Source organism: Oncorhynchus kisutch, linkage group LG13 (assembly GCF_002021735.2).
Source record: "Oncorhynchus kisutch isolate 150728-3 linkage group LG13, Okis_V2, whole genome shotgun sequence".
Lineage (NCBI taxonomy): Eukaryota > Metazoa > Chordata > Actinopteri > Salmoniformes > Salmonidae > Oncorhynchus > Oncorhynchus kisutch.
Window position 1 is genome coordinate 29,986,038 of NC_034186.2, and position 27,994 is coordinate 30,014,031.

General features: G+C 43.9%; 1 protein-coding gene across 2 annotated transcripts in view; it reads right to left on the reverse strand.

The window, feature by feature from the left end:
- Positions 1–27,994, reverse strand: part of LOC109902632 (xenotropic and polytropic retrovirus receptor 1 homolog) — a 94,827-nt gene that overhangs the window by 53,148 nt on the left and 13,685 nt on the right. For both annotated transcript variants that reach the window (XM_031785970.1, XM_020499151.2), the window contains exon 2: positions 19,856–19,907. In XM_031785970.1, coding sequence (XP_031641830.1) covers positions 19,856–19,907 — 52 coding nt within the window. The remainder of the gene's footprint in view (positions 1–19,855; positions 19,908–27,994) is intronic.

A 27,994-nucleotide genomic window follows, 5' to 3' on the forward strand; every position in this document is an offset into this window, starting at 1 on the left:
GGCATCTGTGACTGCCGTCACTGGCGCCGTGTGTTTTTCACAATCCTCTGAGCAACGCATGCGCCAGTAGCAGAAGAGTTTAACGGGATGACAGATGTGGCCAAGTTCACAGAGTGAAATAAACAAGCAGCCTCTCACTGAGTCACCGTCTAAGCATCTGAGTCAGCCAGGACAGCACACACACACACACACACACACACACACACACACACACACACACACACACACACACACACACACACACGTCTGAGTTGGCCTGGAGAATATGCAACTCTATATCAGGACAGGCACATCATCCACGTCTGGGAAGTATGCTTTACACACTAGCAGAGATAAATTATCAGGCAGCTTTTGAATCCTAGTTTGAAACACAACCTGGTGAAGTAGGTCCTATACCAGAGATGGTCTCTCTTTATGAACTAGGTATGGCATTGCTTCCCCAGCCATTCCTGGTACCCCTGTTGGCATGTCTGTGTTTAATCTGAAATCACATTGTTCTATGTCTGCACTCTCTGCATGATGTCACTGGAATGTTAGATAAGTGACAAAACAACCACTATAAAAATGTTAAATAAATTGTTCAAATACCATCAGATCAAGAGGTTTATTTTTAGTAATCTGATAACACATTTCACAAGTGTATATACAGTTGAAGTCAGAGGTTTGCATACACCTTAGCAAAATGCATTTAAATTCAGTTTCTCACAATTTCTGACATTTAATCCTAGTAAAAATTCCCTGTCTTAGGTCAGTTAGGATCACCTCTTTATTTTAAGAATGTGAAATGTCAGAATAATAATAGAGAGAAAGATTTATTTCAGCTTTTATTTCTTTCATCACATTCCCAGTGGGTCAGAAGTTTACATACACTCAATTAGTATTTGGTAGCATTGCCTTTACATTGTTTAACTTGGGTCAAATGTTTCGGGTAGCCTTCCACAAGCTTTCCACAATAAGTTGGGGGAATTTTGGCCCATTCCTCCTGACAGAGCTGGTGTAAATGAGTCAGGTTTGTAATCCTCCTTGCTCACACACAATATTTTAGTTCTGCCCACAAATTTCTATAGGATTGAGGTCAGGGCTCTGTGATGGCCACTCCAATACCTTGACTTTATTGTCCTGAAGCCATTTTGCCACAACTTTGGAAGTATGCTTGGGGTCATTGTCCATTTGGAAGACTTTTGCGACCAAGATTTAACTTCCTGACTGATGTCTTGAGATGTTGCTTCAATATATCCACATACTTTCCCTTCCTCGTGATGCCATCTATTTTGTGAAGTGCACCAGTCCCTCCTGCAGCAAAGCACCCCCACAACATGATGCTGCCACCCCCATGCTTCATGGTTTCGGAGCAGTGACTTCTTCCTTGCTGAGCGACCTTTCAGGTTAGGTCGATATAAGACTCATTTTACTGTGGATATAGATACTTTTGTACTTTTGTTTCCTCCAGCATCTTCACAAGGTCCTTTGCTGTTGTTCTGGGATTGATTTGCAGTTTTCGCACCAAAGTACGTTAATCTCTAGGAGACATAACGCATCTCCTTCCTGAGCGGTATGACGGCTGCGTGGTCCCATAGTGTTTATACTTGCGTACTATTGTTTTAACAGTTGAACGTGGTACCTTCAGGCGTTTGGAAATTGCTCCCAAGGATGAACCAGACTTGTGGAGGACAACATCGTTTTTCTGAGGTCTTGGCTGATTTATTTTTATTTCCCCATGATGTCAAGCAAAGAGGCACTGAGTTTGAAGGTAGGCCTTGAAATCCATCCACAGGTACACCTCCAATTGACTCAAATGATGTCATTTAGCATATCAGAAGCTTCTAAAGCCATGACATCATTTTCTGGAATGTTCCAAGCTGTTTAAAGGCACAGTCAACATAGTGTATGTAAACTTCTGACCCACTGGAATTGTGATACAGTGAATTATAAGTGAAATAATATATCTGTAAACACACAGCCTCCACTCAGACAGCCTGTAACATCTAAACACACAGTCCTCCACTCAGACAGCCTGTAACATCCAAACACACAGTCCTCCACTCAGACAGCCTGTAACATCCAAACACACAGTCCTCTACTCAGACAGGCTGTAACATCCAAACACACAGTCCTCCACTCAGACAGCCTGTAACATCCAAACACACAGTCCTCCACTCAGACAGCCTGTAACATCCAAACACACAGTCCTCTACTCAGACAGCCTGTAACATCCAAACACACAGTCCTCCACTCAGACAGCCTGTAACATCCAAACACACAGTCCTCCACTCAGACAGCCTGTAACATCCAAACACACAGCCTGACAAAATACAGTAAATTACTGTAGTAAATTAACATAGCAGAATACATTAGTGGTCGGTGGTCGGACAGTATGTTCATCTAAATCATAATTAGACATTCAGGATTCAGCACAGATCCAGAGTTAAAGGGCTTTGCAGACATATCTAGTGATTCAACTATGAAATGGAAGAGACGTAAGTGAGTGTGTCAGAATTACTGGGCTATTAATGCGGATTGTATATAGAACAGAAACAGTAATGAGAAGAAGAGTAGGAGGAACAGAGATCGGATGGATACCTCTGCAGAACACTTAGCCTGTCACTCATTCTCAGGGCCACTCACACAATAAGGGGACGGCTGTATCCAGGCAACGTGTAGGACTACCGCGCTATTGCTGACTGTATCTTCCGGCCATCATCCAATCACACATAAATTCATACATCTGCTATTCCTCAAGGATCCATTGTGCTTGCCAGCCAGCTCTCTGTGTGTGTGTGTGTGTGTGTGTGTGTGTGTGTGTGTGTGTGTGTGTGTGTGTGTGTGTAAGTCACTCTATAGTGTGTCTGAATGTCTTCATTCAACTATCATTCCTCTAGTATTATTCTAGCTGTCTAACTGGCTCCAGTCCACACCTGCTATAATGATTTATTTTTGTACACTCTGTACTTCACATGGAACTCAAAGCAGTTTTTGTTTTAGTTTGTACTCAACTGACTCAGCTGTATAAAAAGAAAGGAATTTGCACACTTATGTGCTCCCACCAATTGAATGTGTAAACCTAACCAATAATAATCAAATAAAAATGGTTGGGAGCATGTATAGAGTGTGCAACTTCCTTTCTTTCTTTTTCTACAGTTTACTCTTCGTTAGTCAGCACCTCTCCAAAAAATGTTGGGTGTGCGTCGGCTCATGATTTTTACTAGTTTGGACTCAACTGCCAACAGGTCTCAGGATGGAATAATAAAAATAAAAACATTTGCAGAAAAAAAGCCCGAACTACATGTGCAGAGAGAAATATCAAAATACACTACATGACCAAAAGTATGTAGACACCTGGTCGTCGAACCTCTCATTCCAAACGCATGGTCATTAATATGGAGTTAGTCTCCCCTTTCCTGCTATAACAGCTTCCACTCTTCTGGGAAGGCTTTCCACTAGATGTTGGAACATTGCTGCGGAGACTTGCTTCCATTCTGCCACAAGTGTGAGGACAGACGCTTGGAGACGAGAAGCAAGTATTGGGAGTGAACATTTAATTAATAAACAGAAACAAGACAGGACAGCGTCTGGACATGAAAAACACAACGACAATAATAATGACATAGGGAACAAACTGAGGAGCAGACAGATATTGAGGGGCAATCAACAAAGTAATGGAGTCCAGGTGAATCAAATATTGCGCAGATGCGCGTAATGATGATGACAGGTATGCGTAATGATGGGCTGCCTGTTGCCCTCGAGTGCCAGAGAGGGGGAGCGGGAACAGGCGTGACAACAAGAGCATTAGTGAGGTCGGGCACTGATGTTGGGAGATTAGGTCTGGCTCGGAGTCAGCATTCCAATTCATCCCAAAGGTGTTTTATGGGGTTGAGGCCAGGGCTCTGTGCAGGCCAGTCAAGTTCTTCCACACCGATCTCCACAAACCATTTCTGTATGGACCTCACTTTGTGCAATTGTCATGCTGAACTATACATTCTGGCAGGTAGCATTCTCCTAGCATCTGCCAAACCCAGATTTTTCCATCAGACTGCCAGATAGTGAAGCATGATTCATCACTCCAGATAATGCATTTCCACTGCTCCAAAGTCCAATGGCGGCAAGCTTTACACCACTCCAGCTGACACTTGGCATTGCGCATGGTGATCTTAGACTTGTTTACGACTGCTCGGCCATGGAAACCCATTTCATGAAGCTCCCGACGAACAGTTACTGTGCTGATGCTGTTTCCAGAGGCAGTTTGGAAGTCGGTAGTGAGTGTTGCAACCGAGGACAGATTATTTTTATGCGCTATGCACTTCAGCACTCGCCGGTCCCATTCTGTGAGCTTGTGTGGCCTACCACGTCGGCAGCTGAAATATTGTTGCTCCTAGACGTTTCCACTTCACAATAACAACACTTACAGTTGACCAGGGCAGCTCTAGCAGGGCAGAAATTTGACGAACTGACTTGTTGGAAAGGTGGCATCCTATGATGGTGCCACGTTGAAAATCTCTGAGCTCTTCAGTAAGGCCATGCTACTGCCAATGTTTGGCTATGGAGAATGCATGGCTGTGTGCTCGATTTTATACACCTGTCAGCAAAGTGTGTGCCTGAAATAGCCGAATCCACTAATTTGAAGGTGTCCACATACTTTTGTATATAAAGTCTATATACAGTATTTACGGATACATGGTACAATATCACAATATTCTGTTTGGTGAAGAGTGTCAAAAGCAATCTGTGATATTATGGTTCAATGTTCTGGCACATGTTCCAATTATTACATTTCCAATCCCCCGGTCAGGCACACACTGTGAACAACAAACACAGGAAGGCAGGCAGCAGACACCTGGCAACACAGCACAGACTGTAGAGATAGAGGACAAGGCTGCAGTAACAGAGCTCACATCACACCCACACACACACACACACACACACACACACACACACACACGCACGCACACAAACACACACAGGCTGCCTACTCACTCAGTGACAGACACAAGTTTAGTCAAGGCAATCTGTTAGCATAACCGCCAGTGACAGGCCTTGTGATGTTCTCTTCAGAGTGTGTGTTTGATCCTTCAGGTAGAGGGGAATCAAAGCCCTCAGGGGGATCTCATCCTCTCATTCTCCTCTAACAGGTTGCAGTGAAGTCACACAACAACATATGCATTAAAGCACAGAACACTAGAGCTTGTTTGTTTGTGATTCAGAACTATTAACAGCCAGTGGAAAATGCTCATAAAGCTGCAGACAGTTAAAGGAAAATTCCACTCAAAAATGATATTTTGGTATTTGTTTAATTAGTCCATTGTTGATAGTCCCAAAATGTTTTACATGTCAGCAATCATGTTATCAAGATGTATAACTTTCAAAACACAGAAATATAGACAGTATGACGCACTTTCCATCATCTGATGCAAACTGCATCATACCGGCTGTATTTCTGAATTGTGACAGTAACACATCTTGAAAACTTGATCGCTGACATGCAAAACATTTTGGGACTACATCAACAAATCGACAAATGAAACAAATACCAAAAGATAGTTTTTAGGTGGAAATGTCCTTTAAGTTGTCAGGATCAGAGCAGTAGCTGAAGTATAGAGACGCTGCAGGGCTAAACTGTAGCTGTAAGTCTTTATGAGGAGATATGAGGACGCCATGCAACAGTGGGCTCATAAATGCTCAGATAAGTGTTGTGTCAATAGTCAAAGTTGGACCCATTAATCTTGAGGGACGTCTTGGCTACTGTTAGGATGGGAGATGTGGTGTAAGCACAGCTAGTGAGACTGGAGGATGCTGCTGGGTCCATTAACCTAATGTGACCGTGCCATTAACAGAGTGCACCGGGGTTAAGTTATCACATGTTTTATGGTCATGTTCTCAGAGATCTTAGAATACATCTCTTCATTGCCATTACAGTACTGTACAATACTATTACAGCTCTTCTGTGTTAGACAGTGCTCTGGGAGAGTTAATAATCATATTGTTAGGTTGAGACATTATTATTGTCACCTATAGTGCATTTTCACATTTTGCAGGGCCTTTCAGTAGAAATCTTGCCAAATAATTAATTGAGATGGGAACTTGTTCAGGAGTGCCTCAGTTAGCAGCAGGCTACAGTCAGTTAGTCAGTCAGTCAGTCAGCTAGTCAGTCAGTCAGCGAGTCAGTCAGTCAGCTAGTCAGTCAGTCAGCTCGTCAGTCAGCTAGTCAGTCAGTCAGTCAGCTAGTCAGTCAGTCAGTCAGCTAGTCAGTCAGTCAGTCAGCTTGTCAGTCAGTCAGCTAGTCAGTTAGTCAGCTAGTCAGTCAGTCAGCTCGTCAGTCAGTCAGCTAGTCAGTCAGTCAGTCAGCTAGTCGGTCAGTCAGCTAGTCGGTTAGTCAGTCAGTCAGCTATTCAGTCAGTCAGTCAGCTAGTCGGTCAGTCAGCTAGTCGGTTAGTCAGTCAGCTAGTCGGTTAGTCAGTCAGCTAGTCGGTTAGTCAGTCAGCTAGTCGGTTAGTCAGTCAGCTCGTCAGTCAGTCAGCTAGTCAGTCAGTCAGCTAGTCAGTCAGTCAGTCAGCTAGTCAGCCAGTCAGTCAGTCAGCTAGTTAGCTAGTCGGTCAGTCAGCTATTCAGTCAGTCAGTCAGCTAGTCGGCTAGTCAGTCAGTCAGCTAGTCAGCTAGTCGGTTAGTCAGTCAGCTAGTTGGTTAGTCAGTCAGCTAGTCGGTTAGTCAGTCAGCTAGTCGGTCAGTCAGCTAGTCGGTTAGTCAGTCAACTCGTCAGGCAGTCAGCTAGTCAGTCAGTCAGCTAGTCCTCTCAGAATGCCAGATAGGTCTCCTTTCAGACCTGCCTGGCATTCTAACTGCTGCAGCCTGCAGCCTTTCGATAAGAACCACGCCGTAAAGCCTCTCTTTGATGACAATAATGAAGTGAATTGCGAACACACACGCACACCCTGCACTCTGTGTGAAACAGGCTGACAGTAGGAAGCTGTCCCATGACAGCCAATTAATAGGCATGAAACACCAAATATCTTCACTGACAGCAACAGCTAACTTTTGGATGGTCATGGTAACTATTAGTGAATTCTTATTGCAGTAAGACTTCAGCTATCAAGGTAGATAACCGCCTACACACATCATCCCCCTCAGGTCAGACTCTAAGAAACAGGTTCTTATCACAACTCTATATACGTCTCTCACTGATGATGAAACTAGTCTACTATAGATGTACCTTCTCCACATGGCGTGCTAAATATCAAGGCTGCAATTATCAATGTGAAATCTCTATATGTAGGACTCTGCATCGGATATGCAGCATCTGCAGCATCTGTCTAGGCTTACACTCTACACACAGACTCCTCCAAGGTTGTTACACACGTCTCTAGCACTCACCCCAATCAGAGCACTAACAACGCTAAAACCTTGGCTATGAATTACTTACTGCCAGAGAGCAAATTTCTAAAAGTGACATGAAGGACATACAGTAATGTTAACTGTGACTGTCTTGGAGGTATTTCTGAGAGTTGATTCTGAGAGTTGCACTGGAAAGTTCAGATTAACTTATTTAAAATCTTATTTTAGCTGCTCGCTCTAATCTCTGAGAGCTGTTGGTTCTCTATCTGGCCTGGTTAAACTGTGTCTGGACTATATACAGGAAATCAAGTCACCAGGGAGTCATGAAAAAATAACAACTCTGGAAATAATGGACCGTTGGAGAAAGTTGATCTACGCTATTATGGCATGTTATTAGATTCCCCTGTGTGATAACAGGCTGTTTTCATCTTGGTATCACTTTCCAATGCAATGCTACACCTGATACCTGTTCAGAATGCTACCTATAAAACGGCTAATAAAGACGTTTTAACCTAAGTAATGAACTGCTTCACAGGATATGCATCATAGCAGGACATAGCGGGAGGGGAATGTGGAATCCAATACTTGAAATGATTAAATTAGCTGCTATTTCCTGATTCAATTAAATCAGGAGGTATTTCCCATGCCTCTTATAGTGACTCATGTTTCATCATGATCGGATCATTGTGAAGAATAAAGCATCATGGTTCACACAATACAAAGTACCTGAGATCCCAACAGATATCACAAATAACCGGAACATTTTCTATTGTAGGGAACTGTATAAATCCGAGGGGGAGGTTTCACTGTAAAGTCTACACACCTGTTGTATTCGGCGCATGTGACAAATACAATTTGATTTCAAATGCAACCACCCCAAATTGCAAGTGATTTCATCCAACAGGCAAAGCATTTACTTAGGACAGTAATGTTCATGAGGCACTTGATCGATCTGGCTTCCCAGAAACATTTGAATCAAATCCATAGCCATGGGTGAGCATTTAGGCTAACAGTGGGAAGGCTCCTGGATAGGAGGGAGAGAGGAAGGCTGGTTTGGGAGCCGGAGGGTGTGTGTGTGTGGAACACTGTCAGTGGAGCGGCATGGGACAGGGGCCTGCTGTGTTCAAAGAGCTCGGCAAGGGCAGAGGGGCTTTGTCTCTAAGGAAAGAGAGCAGTACGCTTTATAATGTCATTAACCTAAACTCAGTCCAAATAGACCGTAGAAAGCTTTAAACATAGAGAGAGAGAGAGCGAGAGAGAGAGAGAGAGAGAGAGAGAGAGAGAGAGGAGTGTGTGGGACAAAAACAAAGGAGAGATTATCCAGGTTGTCAGGGGGGTCAGCTAAAAATGGGTCAGTGTGGCTGACGCTGTTAATTGAAGCCTGATATGATCCTGTCCTTTAGAAAGCTCAAGCTCATTAGCTCGCTAATGCACTGTACGAGTCCTCCCTGTCAGGTAGAACTGCAGCCAGAATGGAAACAAAGGCTAGCCTTGATCTAAGGGGAAGTTATGCAAAGCAGACGCAAGCTGCTGCAGTAGCTAAATAACAGATCTGGAAATCAGTTAGGCTAGGCCTATGTCAATGGATGATTTTTGTAAACACAATATATTTAACCTGTTGGGACATCACATGTGTAGCACAAGGTCTTACATTTTTCTAGGCCATGAAAATCTGATCTATTTTCATGTCCTAGAAATGTTGTCAGCTATCAACAGCCAACGGAGTGTGTTTGGCCCCTTGAATGTGAAAAAAATGTCCAAATGATTTTGCTCACTAACTGAGTGCCATGGTTACCTTTGGCTGTGAGGTTTAGCTCTGTTCACCCCTCTTGGTTTCTAAGAAGAAACACTTATACAAACAGTCACGTATATTTGCACGTATATTTGGGGCGGCAGGGTAGCCTAGTAGTTAGAGTGTTGGACTCGTAACTGGGAGGTTGCAAGTTCAAATCCCCGAGCTGACAAGGTACAAATCTGTCATTCTGCCCCTGAACAGGCAGTTAACCCACTGTTCCTAGGCCGTCATTGAAGAATTTGTTCCTAACTGATTTGCCTAGTTAAATAAAGGTAAAATAAAAAATAACTAGAGACACATCTCAAGTCTTTAACATGAAAATGAGCTCTTACTGCAGACTGCACATTCATGCCAAGGGAACAATAGGTTTGTTATGCTCAATTTAACTGCATACTAATTGGGCATATGGAGCACAATTATGAGATGTCGACTGTCAGGACAACATGCATTTTGCCTGGGGAGAGAAAAATCCTAATCATAAACAAATGGTCATTTCTTGAACCACAATAGAAGAGATAAAGGTAACAATAGGGCAGGGTATTTCCTGAAGTAACCACTCAGCATATTAACACACTTGGGAGATGGTGGGCTGGTTTGTTTTGGTGGTGGTGGTGAAACAACGAGGGCGGATTGAGACTCACCCTATCAGAGTAAGTAAGTACATTAAGTCCCTTCTCCACCGGTGGCTTGGTGCTTTTCTCTCTCTGTGCTTCCTGGCGCCAGCCAGTCCGAGTCCCAGTCCCAGTCCCAGTCCCAGTCCGTCCCCAGGGCAGAGAGAGAGACAGAGGCTACATGGTACCACATGGTGTGAAAACTCTGACGCAGGATTAGACTCACTGTACAACGGTAATTGGTTATTATTAACACTCATCCCGAATATATTATCCACAAGCTGCGGATGACATGAAATATGCATATTTCCCGAGGCCACCATATGATAGCGACGGTTAAATTGAAGTGTTACGAAATAGAAACGCTCACATTCTTGACATAGAACTACTAGCTCAACGACAGACATTTGGGACGATTTTCCAACAGCTGCACAACAGAGGTGCTAGAAACTGTAACAGTGTGTATAGCGGGCCTGCCAGAGTGCGTATGTTTGAGTGTTTGAGTGTGTGTGTGTGTGTATGTGGCAGTCCAGTGTTTTGAAGCCTAACGGAAGTCTCTAGGGCTAAGCAAGCTGGTCAAAGATTAATGAAAGAAACGCTGGTCCATCGCTCGAGTCTCCACAAAGAGATTATTATGAATATGTTCGGAAAAAGAGGATAAATTAAAGGAACACTTTGTTGGTAATTTGAAGCCATATTTAAAGTAATTGCAGTTCTCCTGCTACACCAGATAAGTCTCCAAAACGTGTTTCTTTGAAAATGACATAATAATATCTATTTCAGGATTATCCGCATTTGTCACAACAGTATTTATTTACTGCAAATGAATATATTCATCTCTATGTGGAATATTGTTGAATCACAAATGTTTAGCTTTCTACATAAATGATGATTTGTAGATTAAAGCACTGTAAACCATAAACACATACGATCCATTCCTCTAAATACAATGTATGTCTAACTTCACAATGGCTTTCTGTAACTGGGATAAATTACGAGATTTGTGAAGAGAGGCCATATTTCCAATCTAACACAGTGTTAATAATTCAATAGTTAATATAAAACAAAACAAGTTGTCTGGACACTATATATCATTGAATAATTGATTCACTATTATAATAATAGTCATCACATTATTGCCTTAATGGGTTGACCCCCTGCACTCAAATAAGATAGATATGGTCATATACAGTATCTATTCTCTGTGAAATTTTGTAATTTATGTAAAAACACTTATTTGCTCATCCTTGTAATGAGAGCATTTAACAGAGGAGAGAAGAGGCCATCCCCAAGACTCTAGCTCACTGCTTTACTATCTTCCAATCACTGTCAATGTCACCAGTCTCTCCTCTGCCACTTTAGCCCACGGGCACAACTGAGCATGGGGAGCTCCAACTCAATGCAGGAACGGCCAACTTCTCTCTCTGTCTCTCCCTCTCTTTCTCTCCCTCTCACTCATACTGACCCCATGGGAAGGGACTCAATTTAAACCAACATGCCACTTGGATACATTCTGCAAAAAAAAGATCCTATTTCCTACTGCCCACTCAAAATTGATCCATCTTTAACTGCCGAGTCAAATAGCGCAACTAGACCTGCAACTGTACGGGCCTAAAATGTATCTGTCAAAAGCAGTGGCACAAGCTTTACCATACCTAGTCAGACATTTCAGAGATATTTTCTGTCATCACCTGCTCCCCTCTGGTGAGAATTACAATATAGATTAAAGAGTCAGTGGGAGAGACAGTGGAATCTAGAGGGAGGGAGGGGCCAACACAGACCTCCAGCAACATGCACCAGACAGCAGGTTACCCAGGAGGATACCGGCAGCCAAACAGCTAACAGTCTCCAGCCATCTCTGCAGAGGGACAATGGACAGAGTGGAGCACTGAAGGACACTGTCTCTCCTACACACTGCTAGCACATGTGCGCATACACAAACACAAACACATACTGGGACACAATGCTTTGTATTGTGTGTTTAGAAGTCAATAGTGGAAAAAACGTGATTAAGAATTGACATTTGAGAAATCGCTATGTGTGAGTTGAACATCGTTACACAATTAATCTAATTGTACTTCTAGATTAGGAACAGTTTCTCATTTCCCCAGCTCGGCAGCTTTGGAAGATACATTGTTAACCTGAAAGATTAGAAGAGCATGTAATGAATGCATTTGATTTGCATCAACACAAATAAAAAGACTTGAACATATGGTACTGCCGCCACCACCCAGGGTTCAGCCCCGCCCACTAGAGCCAACGCCTGGGTGTTTGTGCACTCTATATGTGTGAGAGTGTGTGAGAGGCGATAAACACACAGACTACAGACAAGGGCATAGTATGTCTCTATTTTTCTCAGACTGTAGTTGCTTTTTGCTCTTCACACTCATGCCATACTGTGCTGTCAGTGAATGTAGGCATCACAAACCAACCTGTTTCAATAGTTATATAGAATCTCAATCATTTAGTTATATACTCTTAATGGACATGGACTGAATACTACTCAATAATTCAATAGATTATTTTTCAGAATACTTCTTGAAAAAAAGAGGAATGCAATACACACAGCTAAAACAAATCAATATACCACAACCCATGCAAGATTGATCATGTCCATGAATGCAAGAAAAAGGTTAAGTTTGACATAACATGACTGATGGCAGCCATACAAGCTACTGATTAGGCCTGTGCCCTGATTAAAGCTGCTTCAGTAACCTGGCTGTCACGGTGAACAGAACCAAGTCAACAGAGCAGAGACAATGTCTGAAAGTATTTTCATTCTGAATAAACTCTCTGACTCCTGAGACCTGAGCAAATAACAACACCCTCAACTCATTCTCATCTCAGTCAGTCTGTTGGCTCTTAGACCATCCATATGATACCCAGATTAGTGCCAACACACAGCCCGCTGGAACATGTTGGTCTTCATAAGGACGTCCCCCTCCATGCTTCCTTTTTGTGAGCGAGATAGGGATAAACCACTAATTACAGCCCTCGTCATACTGCTCAAATACCTTAAAAGAACAAGTGCCAGTTCTCCAGAAAGACCTTGACTCCTGCGAGCTCCAATAACCTCCTGTTCACCCCTCCCCCCACACCACTTCCCCTCTCACCATTCATGCGAGATCTAATTCACAGATGAATAATAGATGGAAAGACTTTCATCTATCAAGGTTTTTTTCTGTTCTCTCGCAGTGTGCACTATAGCTGCAGAGATGATGCGGAGGGGAGCGTGCATTGGAGATGAGCCATGGGACCCTCTAGTCTGTCTGCTGCTTTAAGTCCCTCTCTCTCGCTCTCTGGCCATCCTTCCATCTGATAAAGAAGGTTGAGGGAGCAGCATCTCCCCAGTCTTCATCCAATTAGTCCCCTGCTTTTTCATGTTCATTACCCTGCTTCGATTAATCTATGACCTTGAGTTCCCTCTCAGCTCTTTATTGACCCTCCCATCTCCCTCTCTGGAGCATCAGCCAGAATGTTTACTATCCTAGTATACTACCCTCAACTCCTTGACATCTTTAACAATCTCCACTAGATACATGCCCCTGGGCTTCTTCCTCCTCTCCTCCTACTGTAAAAGCTGGAACAAGCAAGGCTTTGTCTACCGATGCACATCCAGAAGACTGAGATACAGGTGGTAGCAGGCAGTTAGCGCTGCTGAGGAGGAATAAACCCACAAACACTGAGCAAATAGCATTTTCATCCAAATCGGAGCGGCAGCTTGTAAGACAGCCCATCAATAATGCAGGCTGGTGGGAGACCCTGGCTGCTAGGCTACTGGCCCACTGAATGTACAGGGCTGTGTCCTTGGGCTACTGGGGAGAACTCCTGCTCTAGAGCCACACAGGGGACTCTCCTATAGCTGGGCCCACTGTAATAACAGCTGCTGTACCTAGGCACACGTGAGTGGGATAACAATCACAAAAACAATACCACCACCAGGCTTCAAATAGCCAGCCATGTCCATCAGCAACCAACAGCAACAGACAAAATGGAGGCTGCCCATTACAGACAGCGGAGAGTTGCGAGTGGAAAGCATCATGAAAGGTGGAGGTATCTGTGGTATCTGGGAGTGTGATTGATGTTAGCGCATTCATCAAGTGGATTGCGTACTTATCACATTAATATTCCTCCTCATATGAAATTCATTGGCGCTAAAAGGGGAATGGCAGCACTGAGGTTTTTACTACCATGTTTATTTTCCTTAATTCATTTAATGAAGGTGGCTTTGAAGTGCAATATTAATGTGTCCAGTTGAGGTGTGAGAACAAAAGGCTGCAATATTGAGGATGATAGTGAATGAGTGAGTGAGTGAGTGAGTGAGTGTAGTGCTGTTCCGTGGTCTTTGATCAGAGAAAGGCAGGCAGGCTAATTGCTAGTACCTGGTCTCTCAGCAGGCTTGTCCCCCTCTCCTCTCTGATAACAGCACCGCTCCACTCTGTGGACCTCCACCAACGCAGACAGGGGAGTCTGTCTGGGGCTGCAACCGTGATATACTCACACGTCACTATCTCACCAGTTTTACAACCAGCGAAAATCAAGAAAACTTCTAAAATTGTCTCCCTCCACGTCAGCTTCCGACATAATAATCGGATTGGCGGGTGCTTTGGTCTTTGTTGACTGAGTTGCCTGCTGGAGCCTAGCCGCTGGTATTGCACCTGAGGACTGAAGTCGAGTCACAATTGCTGTTCTGCTATTGTTGGAGATACACAGGAAAAACCTCCATCGCCATGGCGTGAAGAGAGGAAGGGTGAAAATGGCTGGCTGAAGCAAAGCATTGTATTCCATACAAAAACATATGCTAGCTGTGTAATCAAGGTATGAACTGTCTCATATTTCATTGCAATAACAGTGTAATCAGGCTGCACTGAGAGCTGGGTCAGAAACAGTGGTGAGAGGGCCTCTCGAGTGGTGCAGCGGTCTAAGGCACTGCATAACAGTGCAAGCTGTGCCACTAGAGATCCTGGTTCGAGTCCAGGCTCTGTCGCAGCCGGCTGCGATTGGGAGACCCATGGGGCGGAGCACAATTGGCACAGCGTCGTCCGGGTTAGGGGAGGGTTTGGCCGGCAGGGATGCTCTTGTCCCATCGCGCACTAGCGACTCTTGTGGCGGGCCGGGCGCAATGCACGCTGACACGGTCTCCAGGTGTACGGTGTTTCCTCCGACATATTAGTTAGGCTGGCTTCTGGGTTAAGTGGGCGTTGTGTCAAGATGCAGTGCTGCTTGGCTGGGTTGTGTTTCGGAGGACGCACGGCTCTCAACCTTCACCTCTCCCGAGTCCGTACGGGAGTTGCAGCGATGGGACAAGACCGTAACTACCAATTGGATACCATGAAATTTGGGAGAAAAAGGTGTAATTTAAAAAAATATATATTTAAACACTGGTGAGAGCAAGGAAAGAGGGAGAAGGCTGCTCCTAAAACCATCATGGTTTATTATGGTGCTTTATCCTTCTCCAGTCAAACTGCAGCTGCTCCATACACTAATACCACAGAACAACACCGACACAGAGGTATTATGCATCAAACCTCAACAAGGTAGGTAAGGTACTCAGGGGAACACACAAAGACTCCCCTCATTCATTCAATCTGCAGTTTCATTATGCAATAAAAACACGAGGCTTTCAGTCCTCCAAGCTATGTATTATAGAGCAGCCTGGAGAGACTATAAAACATTTTACTGCCAGTTTGTGATACCCAAGACCTTGGCTAACTAACCCAATATATGTGTTGTCCGTGGGAAATCATATTTCTGGTGTCTTCCTGTGAGCAGTCAATAGCACAACACTTCCCCCACATTCCCCCTCCACCTCGGTCAAGCTGCTGGGAGGTGGGAGAGCCCTTCCCCGTGTGAATCATCCTGGATCACCCCTGATGTAACACTGCCTATGACTATGCCACTATGGCATGTAACATTACTGAGAGATAGTTCCGGGGGCAGACTAATTCCTCCCATTGCTGTGTTTATCTGCAGTTATTGTTCTCAAATCTCATAATCGGCAGGCTAATTGAATTGGACATTATCTAATTCAATCTCACTGGAGGGAGAGAGAGGAGCAGGGGAGCCTGAACTCAAGCCAGCTGCTCCTCAGTGCGTTCTCCTGGTCTAAGCTGCAGTGCAAATGCTGTTTTAATTAAAACTAGGAAGCAAGAACAAAGGATCTCACGAGAGGTTAAACGCTATACGAGGCACTACAGCCACTCTGGTGCTGCATGTAACTAGAACAAGCTTTCTTAATTACTGAACATTCATCCCAGTCAGGTAGGGAGCGCTGAACAAGGCATTTGTCAACATCAAAATATGACTTTCCTCATCAGTCTGGTATAAAAATCAACGCCAATGCAACAGGTTGTATTGTGTGGGCAATCTAGTATTGAGTCAAAGCTGAGGGATTGTGTCTCTGGTAAAGTTTAAGATATTAATCTCCATCTAAAATGTCTCTCACATTCAAACCATCCAAAGAATGCTCACAGCCTGACCACAGGAAAGCCTATGGTGTTGAAAACAATGGACACACACACACACACACACACTGTTCCCTACATCTGCTCCTGCTGCTGCCCATCAATGTCTTGGGGCACTTGTTGACAGACTCTTTGTGGAACTCGTGGAGCTGAACGTCATATCCCTTTAGGCTTCCATGTCTTATTCAGAGTGCTGATCATACACATAGGATAAACCTTCTTCAGTCATTAAGGTAGGCTATGTATAAAACATAGCACAAATCTCAAATCCTGTGGGACTACAGCTGGCCATATCCTTGTTTGCTGGAGTAACATGCACTTCTGAAGTATTTGACAGAAGCCTTCAGTAAGAGAAGGCCCTGACAGAGGCTTTGAAGTGTTGTACTTCTCCATGTCGAATCTCTACTACAACTAGGCTATATCAGGTAGCGGGTCAGCTAGAGGGGGTGGTAATAACCCAGTAAACTGTCTCCCGGAGGCACTAGTACTCTCTCAGAATACCATATCTCACTCAGACACAGAAGGCCTCGCTGCCGAGAGAGAAAAAAAACATCTCAGAAATCAGATTCAAGTCATTATTCTTTGGTTGAGGGGTGATTTAATAAAAATCATTACTTTTTTAACTCAATCAGATTTGACACAGGGTTTGTGTGAGGAGGCTATGCTAAGCTTGTATTTCATGGGAAGCCTGTTAATCTTGTTCCTCATATGAAAAGTAAACAGTGACTGGTGCTACAATGCAGAGTCTCAATAACCTTCACTGTGTGCTCCTGTACAGTTATTTGGTCCCCCATGTATTCCTCCTATCCATCTGTGTTTCCATCCATTTACCCTTCACTGGAATTTAAAGGAGGGGTAGAATTGTCCCAGAGATGGAGGAGTGAGTGAGTGACCTGTGTATGGCAGCTCTGACAGAGGACAGACAGAACAGGATTCATCAGCCATGTTGGGGATAAGGCTGACACCCTCGGGAGAATGGTGTTTAAAGGAAAGACAGCTCACATACGTTAATGCCAAACTAGACACACAGACAACTCTTTCATTTAGGCTTCACATGGCATCGTTGGCTGAAATATGATGGTGAAAGTTTGGCAATGTGATTAATGGTCTGTCAACGGCAGCTCACTAGGTTGTTTTCCTCTCATCATGAAGCAACTACAGACCTCTGTACTAGAGACTATAAACAGTCTGACAGTGAGGTATTTGTCAGCTCATTCCAAGCTTCATGAGTGGTGAGTCAGTCTTCTTTTGGAGTCATGTGGCAAAAACCCACCACCCCTTCAATTTCTCAACCTCCAACTCTGGACACAGTGAGGGTGGGTTCCAGCCAGCTGACCATTGAGGACACTCAGTTCTGCTTCTGTTTCCTGTGCTTGTTCCAGCCCTGTTCAGGTCTTTATTCTGCTGAATCAATCTCCAGCCCTATCAGCCGCACCTGCCAACTTCCTCTCTTTCCCATTCCCCCGGAACGGTGGTTTTGGAAACAACAAGGTCAGTGGATACTTTAGACACACCACTCTCACACACGTCCAACACATACAGAGCCACTGACTGGAAATAACGTCTCCCTCACACCTCGGCAGAAAGGCCCGGCCTGTCGGCCCAGTCTCCTGGAAGTCGACCTTCAGAGAGATGCAGCTCCCCAGTGAACTAGAACTAGACACCGTTCACAGATCAGTGGCAGACCGTACAACCATGACGTCTGGAGAGAGTTCTCATGCCCTCTTCCACACAGAGCATCTGATATACAGTACCAGCCAAAAGTTTGGACACACCTACTCATTCAAGGGTTTTTCTTTATTTGTACTATTTTCTACATTGTAGAATAATAGTTATGACATCAAAACTGTGAAATAACACATATGGAATCATGTTGTAAGCAAAAAAGTATATATAATATTTTAGATTCTTCAAAGTAGCCACCCTTTGCCTTGATGACAGTTTTGCACACTCTTGGCATTCTCTCAACCAGCTTTACCTGGAATGCTTTTCCAATGGTCTTGAAGGAGTTCCCACATATGCTGAGCACTTGTTGGCTGATTTTCCTTCACACTTGGGTCCAACTCATCCCAAACCATCTCAATTGGGTTGAGGTCGGGTGATTGTTGAGGCCAGGTCATCTGATGCAGCACTTCATCACTCTCCTTCTTGGTCAGATTTCCACTGATCTAATGTCCATTGCTCGTGTTTCTTGGACCAAGCAAGTCTCTTCTTATTATTGGTGTCCTTTAAAAGTGGTTTCTTTGCAGCAATTTGACCATAAAGGCTCCTCTGAACAGGTGATGTTTAGAGGTATCTGTTACTTGAGATGTGTCTGAGAAGCAATTATTTGGACTGCAATTTCTGAGGCTGGTAACACTGATGAACATATCCTCTGCAGCAGAGTTAACTCTGGGTCTTCCTTTTCTGTAGCGGTCTTCATGAGAGCCAATTTCATCATAGCTCTTGATGGTTTTTGCGACTGCACTTGAAGAAACGTTCAAAATTCTTGACATTTTCCATATTGACTGACCTTTGGGTCTTAAAGTAATGATGAACTGTCATTTCTCTTTGCTTATTTAAGCTGTTCTTTCCATAATATGCACTTGGTATTTTACCAAATAGGGCTATCTTCTGTATACTACCTCTACCTTGTCACAACACAACTGATTGGCTCAAACGTGTTAAGAAGGAAAGAAATTCCACAAATTAACTTAACAAGGCACAGCTGTTAGTTGAAATGCATTCCAGGTGACTACCTCATGAAGCTGGTTGAGAGAATACCAAGAGTGCAAAGCTGTCATCAAGGCCAAGGGTGGTTGCTTTGAAGAATCTCAAATATAAATTATATTTTGATTTGTTAACACTTTTTTGGTTACTAAGTGATTCCATATGTTCTTTCAGTTTTAATGTCTTCACTATTATTCTACGATGTAGAAAATAGTAAACATAAAGAAAAACCCTGGAATATTGGAATAAAGAAAAACCCTGGAATGAGAAGATGTGTCCAAACTTTTGACTGGTACTGTAAGTAGGCTATGCATTGTGGAAATGTGAGATTATGTCATGTAAACAAATACCAGCATGGCAACTCAGGCATTAATCAAAATACTGGCATTGGATGTTGAGTATGTATCATGCAACCATTGTGAAATGCAGAAAGGTATTTTGAGGACTTTTATGCAGGGGCGGACTACCACATTTGGGGCCCGGGGCATCGACCTCCAGTGGTGAAAAAATGTGAAATGATATAATGCTATGAGAAAATATTTCAGTTTTAAAGCAATTTTTCTGCAATTCTACACTTTTTGCCACGGTCAAAGAGAAGCATTTGCTATTTTGTAGCACATCTCATGCTATGGTTCAAAATATGCCATTTAAAAGCTAATGTCCTTCTATTCTACACATTTTGCTATGAGGGTGAGATCATTTTTCAGTTTTAAACTCTAAATTCTAGACATTTTGGTATCATATGCTATCTGGGGGGGCCCTCGACCTCCAGCTCTGCACAGCGATGAGGTGGTCACTGCACCCAGCACAAAGCGGCTGCTCTGTCGGGTGAGGGGTAGCTGGATGATCACTGCAATTTCCTCTATTTGTTGCAGGGCCTGTTTTTTCGGGGTGTCCGAGCGGGTGCAGTACAGGGAGCGTTCATTCTGTCCTTGGACCAGGACTTTCCTTACCTTCTATGGATGGGGCCTGGTCCTGGGCCGCATACAGCATATCCTTGAAAGCCTGGTAAAGGAAAAAACAGGGGGATAATCACTATTCAGTTTCTTAACTACCGTACAACCAATGACAGTTGACGTTTAATCAAATCAATTAACACTTTTTCATATGAGCAAATAATTACAATGATCAGTGATGGTAACATAATGAACAACATACTATTGATTGATACATTCAAGTAATCTACTTACATAGCCAGTCTCATAAATATTATGATAAGTACATGACTTCACGCAAATGAAGAACAAAACAAAAGACCTGAAAACTTAGCAGTATATTAAAAGTATATGAAATTGGCAAACTCAGTACAGAATGTCTACAGGGAAAAATAACCATCCTTCGGCAATAATTGATGTTACAGCCCCCAAGATGTGTGAAGATAATGAATCCAGGCTGAGTTATAAGACATCAATGCACTTGTATTTAACCATGAAAAATATGTCTATCAGATTCCAGATCTTTCAAATTAAAACAGATGGAGGCGGTCCTACACTACAAAGACCTCTTTATACAGAATGAGTTTATTTTTCCTTCAATCACTCTGACCTTGCAGATAATGTATATGGCCAGATAATTACAAGAGACATCTTAACATGATTCTCTAGTCTGGGACTGTGAGGACTGGAACTGAATACATCTTTATTCCTCCATACCAATCTAACTTACTGGCTCTCTGGAGCAATAGCAGTAACTGGGAATGCGTTTCTTGGCCATCCAGTCAAAATAATTAAGCTTGTGACCTTCACTGAGATAGACAGGTACCCGCATGATGAACTTTGTGTATTGTGCGACAGTGTAGAACCAAGGTTTTTTATTTTATTCAAAGCTTAGATGTGACAAAGAATCTCAACCTCACTATATATGTAGCTTCTGTTCCATATGGCCATTCTCTGGCCAGGTTTATCTGATGTTTGTATAAAGTGGATATAATGAGAGCAGAGGATGACGATGAATCATAGTATGTAGAAGGAACGTACACAGAAACGCAGTTTGTTCTCTGTTCTACCTGAGCAATAATAATGCAGTCAGTTATTACTGTATGCTCATATTGAACACTAATCCAAGAGAAACATTTCATTTGTAGATAACATTCTCTTTGGAAATTGTGATTCGTAGTAGACCACCTGTGCAAACATTGGGTCATGTAGCAGGGCTTACTGGCCCAGGCTAATAGCTGGAAGAGTGCACACCTTCATCAAGATGGAGGCATATTGCCATGGCAATAGCACCGATGGGAATGGGGGCAGGGCAGGGCGGCTCTTTGGGGAATTTACATGCTCTGATTGTATCCTAGTACAACAGCTTACAGAGATCAACCTGCAGGTATCAACTGCCCTAATGGGTCTGTTGGTCTTCTGTTGAAGTGAGATGTACAGTAATAACAATATCAACTACAGTATTGCAGATGTTAGGTGGTCTGAGATCTGAAATGACAGCTCTGATAATTCTCATAATCACTTTAACTGAGTGGATCTCTGAGCGCAGGAGCTGTACTGTGCAACGGAGGCAGGGCTGACTGAGACCAGATGCCTTCCCAGTAGGGGACAGAGGATGAGTTGTGGGAAGCTCGCCATTCCATCTCTGTTATTGAAGTAAGATGGATGTATTACAACAGAAAGCAGACATTTTGTGTCAGCTATAAACTAGGATGATCATATTCATCATGTTATGTGCAATTATTTCTGTTCTCATTTTTACCATGCATCTTTTGTCAATGCCATTAAGTATACAGTGGTTGGAATAGTAAAACCTTCACATTATCCAATTTATGCAGAATGAATCATCTTGCATCGTGAGCCACTGGCAGAGCTAAATATATACCTGCACAGAGAGGCTAAAGTGGAAAACGGGCCCCACACTTTAACCTCGGCATGTAATTAACACCTGTGTACCTGCTTATGATATAAATAATAGCATGTCCCTTTTTCAATAGGAAATTAGCTTACACAAGCATTATCATGCATATATAAACCCACACAAGTGATTAGATTGCAACGGTAAAAGCAAAAGAGGCTTCATTCCACCCACGCTGCTGCATAACCCTCTCTACGCTGCCGCATAACCCTCTCTACGCTGCCGCATAGCCCTCTCCACGCTGCCGCATAACCCTCTCTACGCTGCCGCATAGCCCTCTCCACGCTGCCGCATAACCCTCTCTACGCTGCCGCATAACCTTCTCTACGCTGCCGCATAACCCTCTCTACGCTGCCGCATAACCCTCTCCACGCTGCCGCATAACCCTCTCCACGCTGCCGCATAACCCTCTCCACGCTGCCGCATAACCCTCTCCACGCTGCCGCATAACCCTCTCCACGCTGCCGCATAACCCTCTCCACGCTGCCGCATAGCCCTCTCTACGCTGCCGCATAACCCTCTCCACGCTGCCGCATAACCCTCTCCACGCTGCCGCATAACCCTCTCTACGCTGCCGCATAACCCCCTCCACGCTGCCGCATAACCCTCTCCACGCTGCCGCATAACCCTCTCCACGCTGCCGCATAACCCTCTCTACGCTGCCGCATAACCCTCTCTACCTTGCTCACAGTCATGTTGCAGCTTCTGTTTCACCACCTCTGAGAGTACAGTATTCCACACTCACACAGAGCAGACCAAGAACCAGACCAAGGGTCAGCCTGGACACAACCAAGACCATGTACCAAAGGTCCCCGAGATAACAGACAGGAGAAAGGACAACGGGAGCTGTTTTATGCTGTTCGCTTTCATTATCTATGAGTGTGAGATGAATCTGGAATAACGCCAGCATATCACACAGGAACGAGCTCTGCTTTTACGGCTGGCCTCTGGTCTCCTAATGAGCGGTGGACAGACCTCAATTCTAAACAGGTGTTTAAAATGGACAGCCTCATAGGATGAGCAGACTTCATTAATATATCACTCAATCACTTTGTCAATTCCTAAAGTCACATGCAAGCGTTTTAATGGTTAAGGTGTTTTTTCTCCCATACAGCCCAGCGAACTGCCCTGCTGCAGCCAAACAGAGACATTTATAATAATCCAGACAACATTGCATTTGTAACAAAAAAATAAGAAAAAGTAACATTGATTGATGGTAATAACCCTTTAGAGAGACAAATGAGCAGCCAAACTAGAGCGAGGGACAAAACTAAACCAGGGAGACTTGTTGTGGCTGATGTTTCTACCACAACACTTTGTTCAAGACAAGTCTAAGGGACAGACTGATCTCAACACTGTTTTGGCAATAAACAAGATACATAACCTTATTCCTACACTAAGACCGCACTCACCAAGCTGCATAGGGACATAAGACAAAAAGAAAATGCTCATCCAGAGGCAGCACTCCTTGTGGCCTGTGATTTTAATTCAGGAGAACTGAAATCTGTTTTACCTCATTTCTATCAGCAAGTCACCTGTGAAACAAAAAAAATGAAGATCACCTTTATTCCACTCACAAAGACGCATACAAAGCTCTTCCTCCCCTTTGGCAAATCTGACCATAACTCTACCCTCCTAATTCCTGTTTACAAAAACAGGAAATACCAGTGATACACTCAATTCGAAAATGGTCCGATGAAGTGGATACTAAGCTACAGGACTGTTTTGCTAGCACAGACTGGAATATGTTCCGGGATCCATCTGATGGCATTGTGGTACGCACAGATCCCAACCAGAAGCCATTGATTACAGGCAACATCCCCACTGAGCTAAAGGCTAGAGCTGCCACTTTCAAGGAGCAGGATACTAACCCGGACACTGATAAGACATTGCGCTACGCCCTTCGATGAACCATCAAAACAGGAAAAGCGTCAATACAGGACTAAGATCAATCCTACTACACCGGTTCTGACGCTCGTCAGATGTAGCAAAGGCTTGCAAACTATTACAGATTACAAAGGGAGATCCAGCTACGAGCTGCCCAGTGACACAAGCCTACCAGATGAGCTAAATGCCTTCTATGCTCGCTTCGGGGCAAGCAACACTGAACCATGCGTGAGAGCACCAGCGGTTCCGGACTGTGTGATCATGCTTTCATAGCCGATGTGAGTAAGACCTTTAAACAGGTTAACATTCACAAGGCTGCAGGGCTAGATGGATAACCAGGACACGTATTCAGAGCATGCATTGACCAGCTGACAATTGTCTTTACTGGCATTTTCAACCTCTCCCTGACCCTGTAATACCTACATGTTTCAAGCAGACAACCATAGTCCCGGTGTCCAAGAATGCCAAGGTAACCTGTCAAAATGACTATCGCCTCATAGCACTCACATCTGTAGCCATGAAATGCTTTGAAAGGCTGGTCATGGCTCACATCAACACCATCATCCCAGACACCCTGGACCTAATCCAATTCACATACTGCTGTTGAGATCCACAGTTGACGCAATCTCTATTGCGCTCCACACTGCCCTTTCCCACATGAACAAAAGGAACACCTATGTGAGAATGCTGTTCATTGACTACAGCTCAGCATTCAATAACATAGTGCCCTTGAAGCTCATCACTAAGCTAAGGTCCCTGGGACTGGACTTCCTGATGGACCGTCGCCAGATGGTGAGAGTAGGCAACAACACATCCGCCACGATAACCCTCAACACAGGGGACCCTCAGGGGTGTGTGCTTAGTCCACTTCTGTACTCCCTGTTCACCCACGACTGCGTGGCCGCACACGACACCAACACCATCATTAAGTTTGCTGACAATATGGTGTGGCCTGTGGTAGGCCTGATCACCGACGATGATGAGATAGCCTATAGGAAGGAGGTCAGAGACCTGGCAGTCTCTGAGACCTGGCAGCCAGGTCTCCCTAACCTGGCACCACACTGCCAGGCACCACAGGACACCACAGGACAACAACCTCTCCCTCAATGTCAGTAAGACAAATGAGATGATAGTGGATTACAGGAAACGGAGGGCCGAGGAAGCCCCTATTCATATCGACGGGTTTGTAATGGAGCTGGTCAAGAGCTTGAAGTTCTTCGGTGTCCACATCGCTAAGGATCTATCATGTTCCAAACGCACCAAAACAGTCGTGAAAAAGGGACGACAACTTCTCTTCCCCCTCGGGAGGATCAAAAGATTTGGCATGGGCCCTCAGATCCTCAAAACCTTCAACAGCTGCACCTTTGAGAGCATCATTATTGGCTGCATCACCGCTTGGTATGGTAACTGCTAGGCATACGACCACAGGGCACTACAGAGGGTAGTGCATATGGCCCAGTAGATCACTGGGGCCGAGCTCCCTGTCATCCAGGACCTCTATACCAGGCCGTGTCAGAGGAAGGACCAACAAATTGTCAAAGACTCCACCCACCCAAGCCACAGACTGTTCTCTCTGCTACCGCACGGCAAGCGGTACCAATGCACCAAGTCTGAAACGAACATGACCCTGAACAGCTTCTACCCCCAAGCCATAAAACTTCTAAACAAGACTGCTAAGTAGCCAATCAAATGGCTACCCGGACAACCTGCATTGCCCTTTTTTGCACTCTCTCGTGCACTGACTCTATGCACACACACTGGACTCTACCTGCACACTCACACCGACACCCCAACACATACATATGCCCACACACACACATAACATGCACATACTGACTCCACACACACACACACACACACACACACACACACACACACACACACACATACACTGCTGCTACTGTCTATAATCTATCCTGTTGCCTAGTCACTTTACCCCTTCTTATGTGAACAGTACATACAGTACATTCAGAAAGTATTCAGACCACTTGACTTTTTCCACACTTTGTTACGTTACAGTCTTATTCTAAAATGGATTAAATAAAACATTTTCCTCATAAATCTACACACAATACCCCATAATGACAAAGCAAAAACAGATTTTTATACATTTTTACAAATGTGTTAAAACAATAAAACAGAAATAGCTAGTTATATAAGTATTCAGACCCTTTGCTATGAGACTCGTTACATCTACAACTTGATTGGAGTCCACCTGTGGTAAATTCAATTGATTTACATGATTTAGATATATAGACAGGTGTGTGCCTAAGGTCCCACAGTTGACAGTACATGTCAGAGCAAAAACCAAGCCATGAGGTTGAAGGAAATGTCCGTAGAGCTCTGAGAGGATTATGTCGAGGCACAGATCTTGGGAAGGGTACCAAAAGAATTCTGCAGCATTGAAGGTCCCCAAGAACACAGTGGCCACCATCATTCTTAAATAGAAGAAGTTTGGAACCACCAAGGCCCTTCCCAGAGCTGGCCGCCAGGCCAAACTGCACAATCGGGGGAGAAGGGCCTTGGTTAGGGAGGTGACCAAGAATCTGATGGTCACTCTGACAGAGCTTCAGATTTCCTCTGTGGAAAAGGAACTCTCCACAGAGGAACTCCAGAAGGACAACCATCTATGCAGCACTCCACCAATCAGGCATTTTTGGTAGATTGGCCAGATGGATGCCACTCCTCAGTAAAAGGCACATGACAGCCCGCTTGGAGTTTGCCAAAAGGCACCTAAAGGACCCTCAGACCATAAGAAACCAGATTCTCTGGTCTGATGAAGCCAAGATTGAACTCTTTGGGTCACGTCTGGAGGAAACCTGGCACCATCCCAACGGTGAAGCATGGTGGTGGCAGCATCATGCTGTTGGGATGTTTTTCAGCGGCAGGGACAGGGAGACTAGTCAGGATCGAGGGAAAGATGAACGGAGCAAAGTACAGAGAGATACTTGATGGAAACCTGCTCCAGAGTGCTCAGAACCGCAGACTAGAGCGAAGGTTCACCTTCCAACAGGACAACGACCCTAAGCAGACAGCCAAGAAAATGCAGGAGTGGCTTCAGAACAAGTCTCTGAATGTCCTTGAGTGGCCCAGCCAGAGCCCGGACTTAAACCCGATCAAACATTTCTGGAGAGACCTGAAAATAGCTAAGCAGCGACGCTCCCCATCCAACCTGACAGAGTTTGAGAGGATCTGCAAAGAAGAATGGGAGAAACTCCCCAAATGCAGTTGTGCCAAGATTGTAGCATCATACCCAAGAAGACTCGAGATTGTAATCGCTGCCAAAGGTGCTTCAACAAAGTACTGATTAAAGGGTCTGAATACTTATGTACATGTGATGTTTAATCTAAAAACCAGTGTTTGCTTTGTCACTATGGGGTATTGTGTGTTTAATTCATTTTAGAATAAGGCTGTAACGTAACAAAATGTGAAGAAAGTAAAAGGGGTCTAAATACTTTCCGAATGCCCTGTAGCTTCATCAATTACCTCGTACCCCTGCACATGGACTCGGGATTGGTACTCCCTGTATATAGTAATGTCATTTTAATTTTTTGATTTTTTTTATTTTAATTTTGTCATGTCATTTCCTACTCACTATATATAGCCATGTTATTTTTTTGTCATTATTATTCACTGTGTATTTATTCCTCGTGTCACTATTTCTATTATTTCTATTTTTTTATCTGATCTGCATTGTTGGAAATGTACTCGTAAGTAAGTATTTCACTGTTAGTCTACACCTGTTGTCTACAACGCACGTGACAAATAAAATGTGATTTGATTGAATATTTCCGGTGGATAATATAGTTATCTGTATTCTCTAAGAGTCAGAGGCTCTTGGCAATTGTTGCTTGTGCCTCCCACTCCAGTGCCCTCATGTCCATAAAAGACAAACAAGTCAGACAGTTGAAGAAGCCTAACACACAAACTATGCATTACAAGTCTGACTCAGGCCTATGTTTTTTTTACTATGCTATGACTGTGCAAAGAAATATAATGCCTTTTGCTATTATGATTTCGTTCCCATGTTCAACACCCATCTGATACTGTACAAATTACAGTTGTAACACCAATCTGCTTGGAGAATCTGGAATGACTTTGCTTGGCCACAGGAGTGTTGTCTAATGCTCATGTACCAGCATATGATTTAAACACCTATAAGTGCATTCAATGGATGAAATGAAAGCAAACTCCATATGGGATTCATGCATGGAGCTCTGTAATAAATTCTCCCACAATAAAACATCAACCAGATCCATTGCTCTAAGGTATTTTCCTTTTCAATTAAGCAATTACAAAAAATATATATATAACAATGTTGTTGCTATAGTAATACCAGTGTTAATACACAG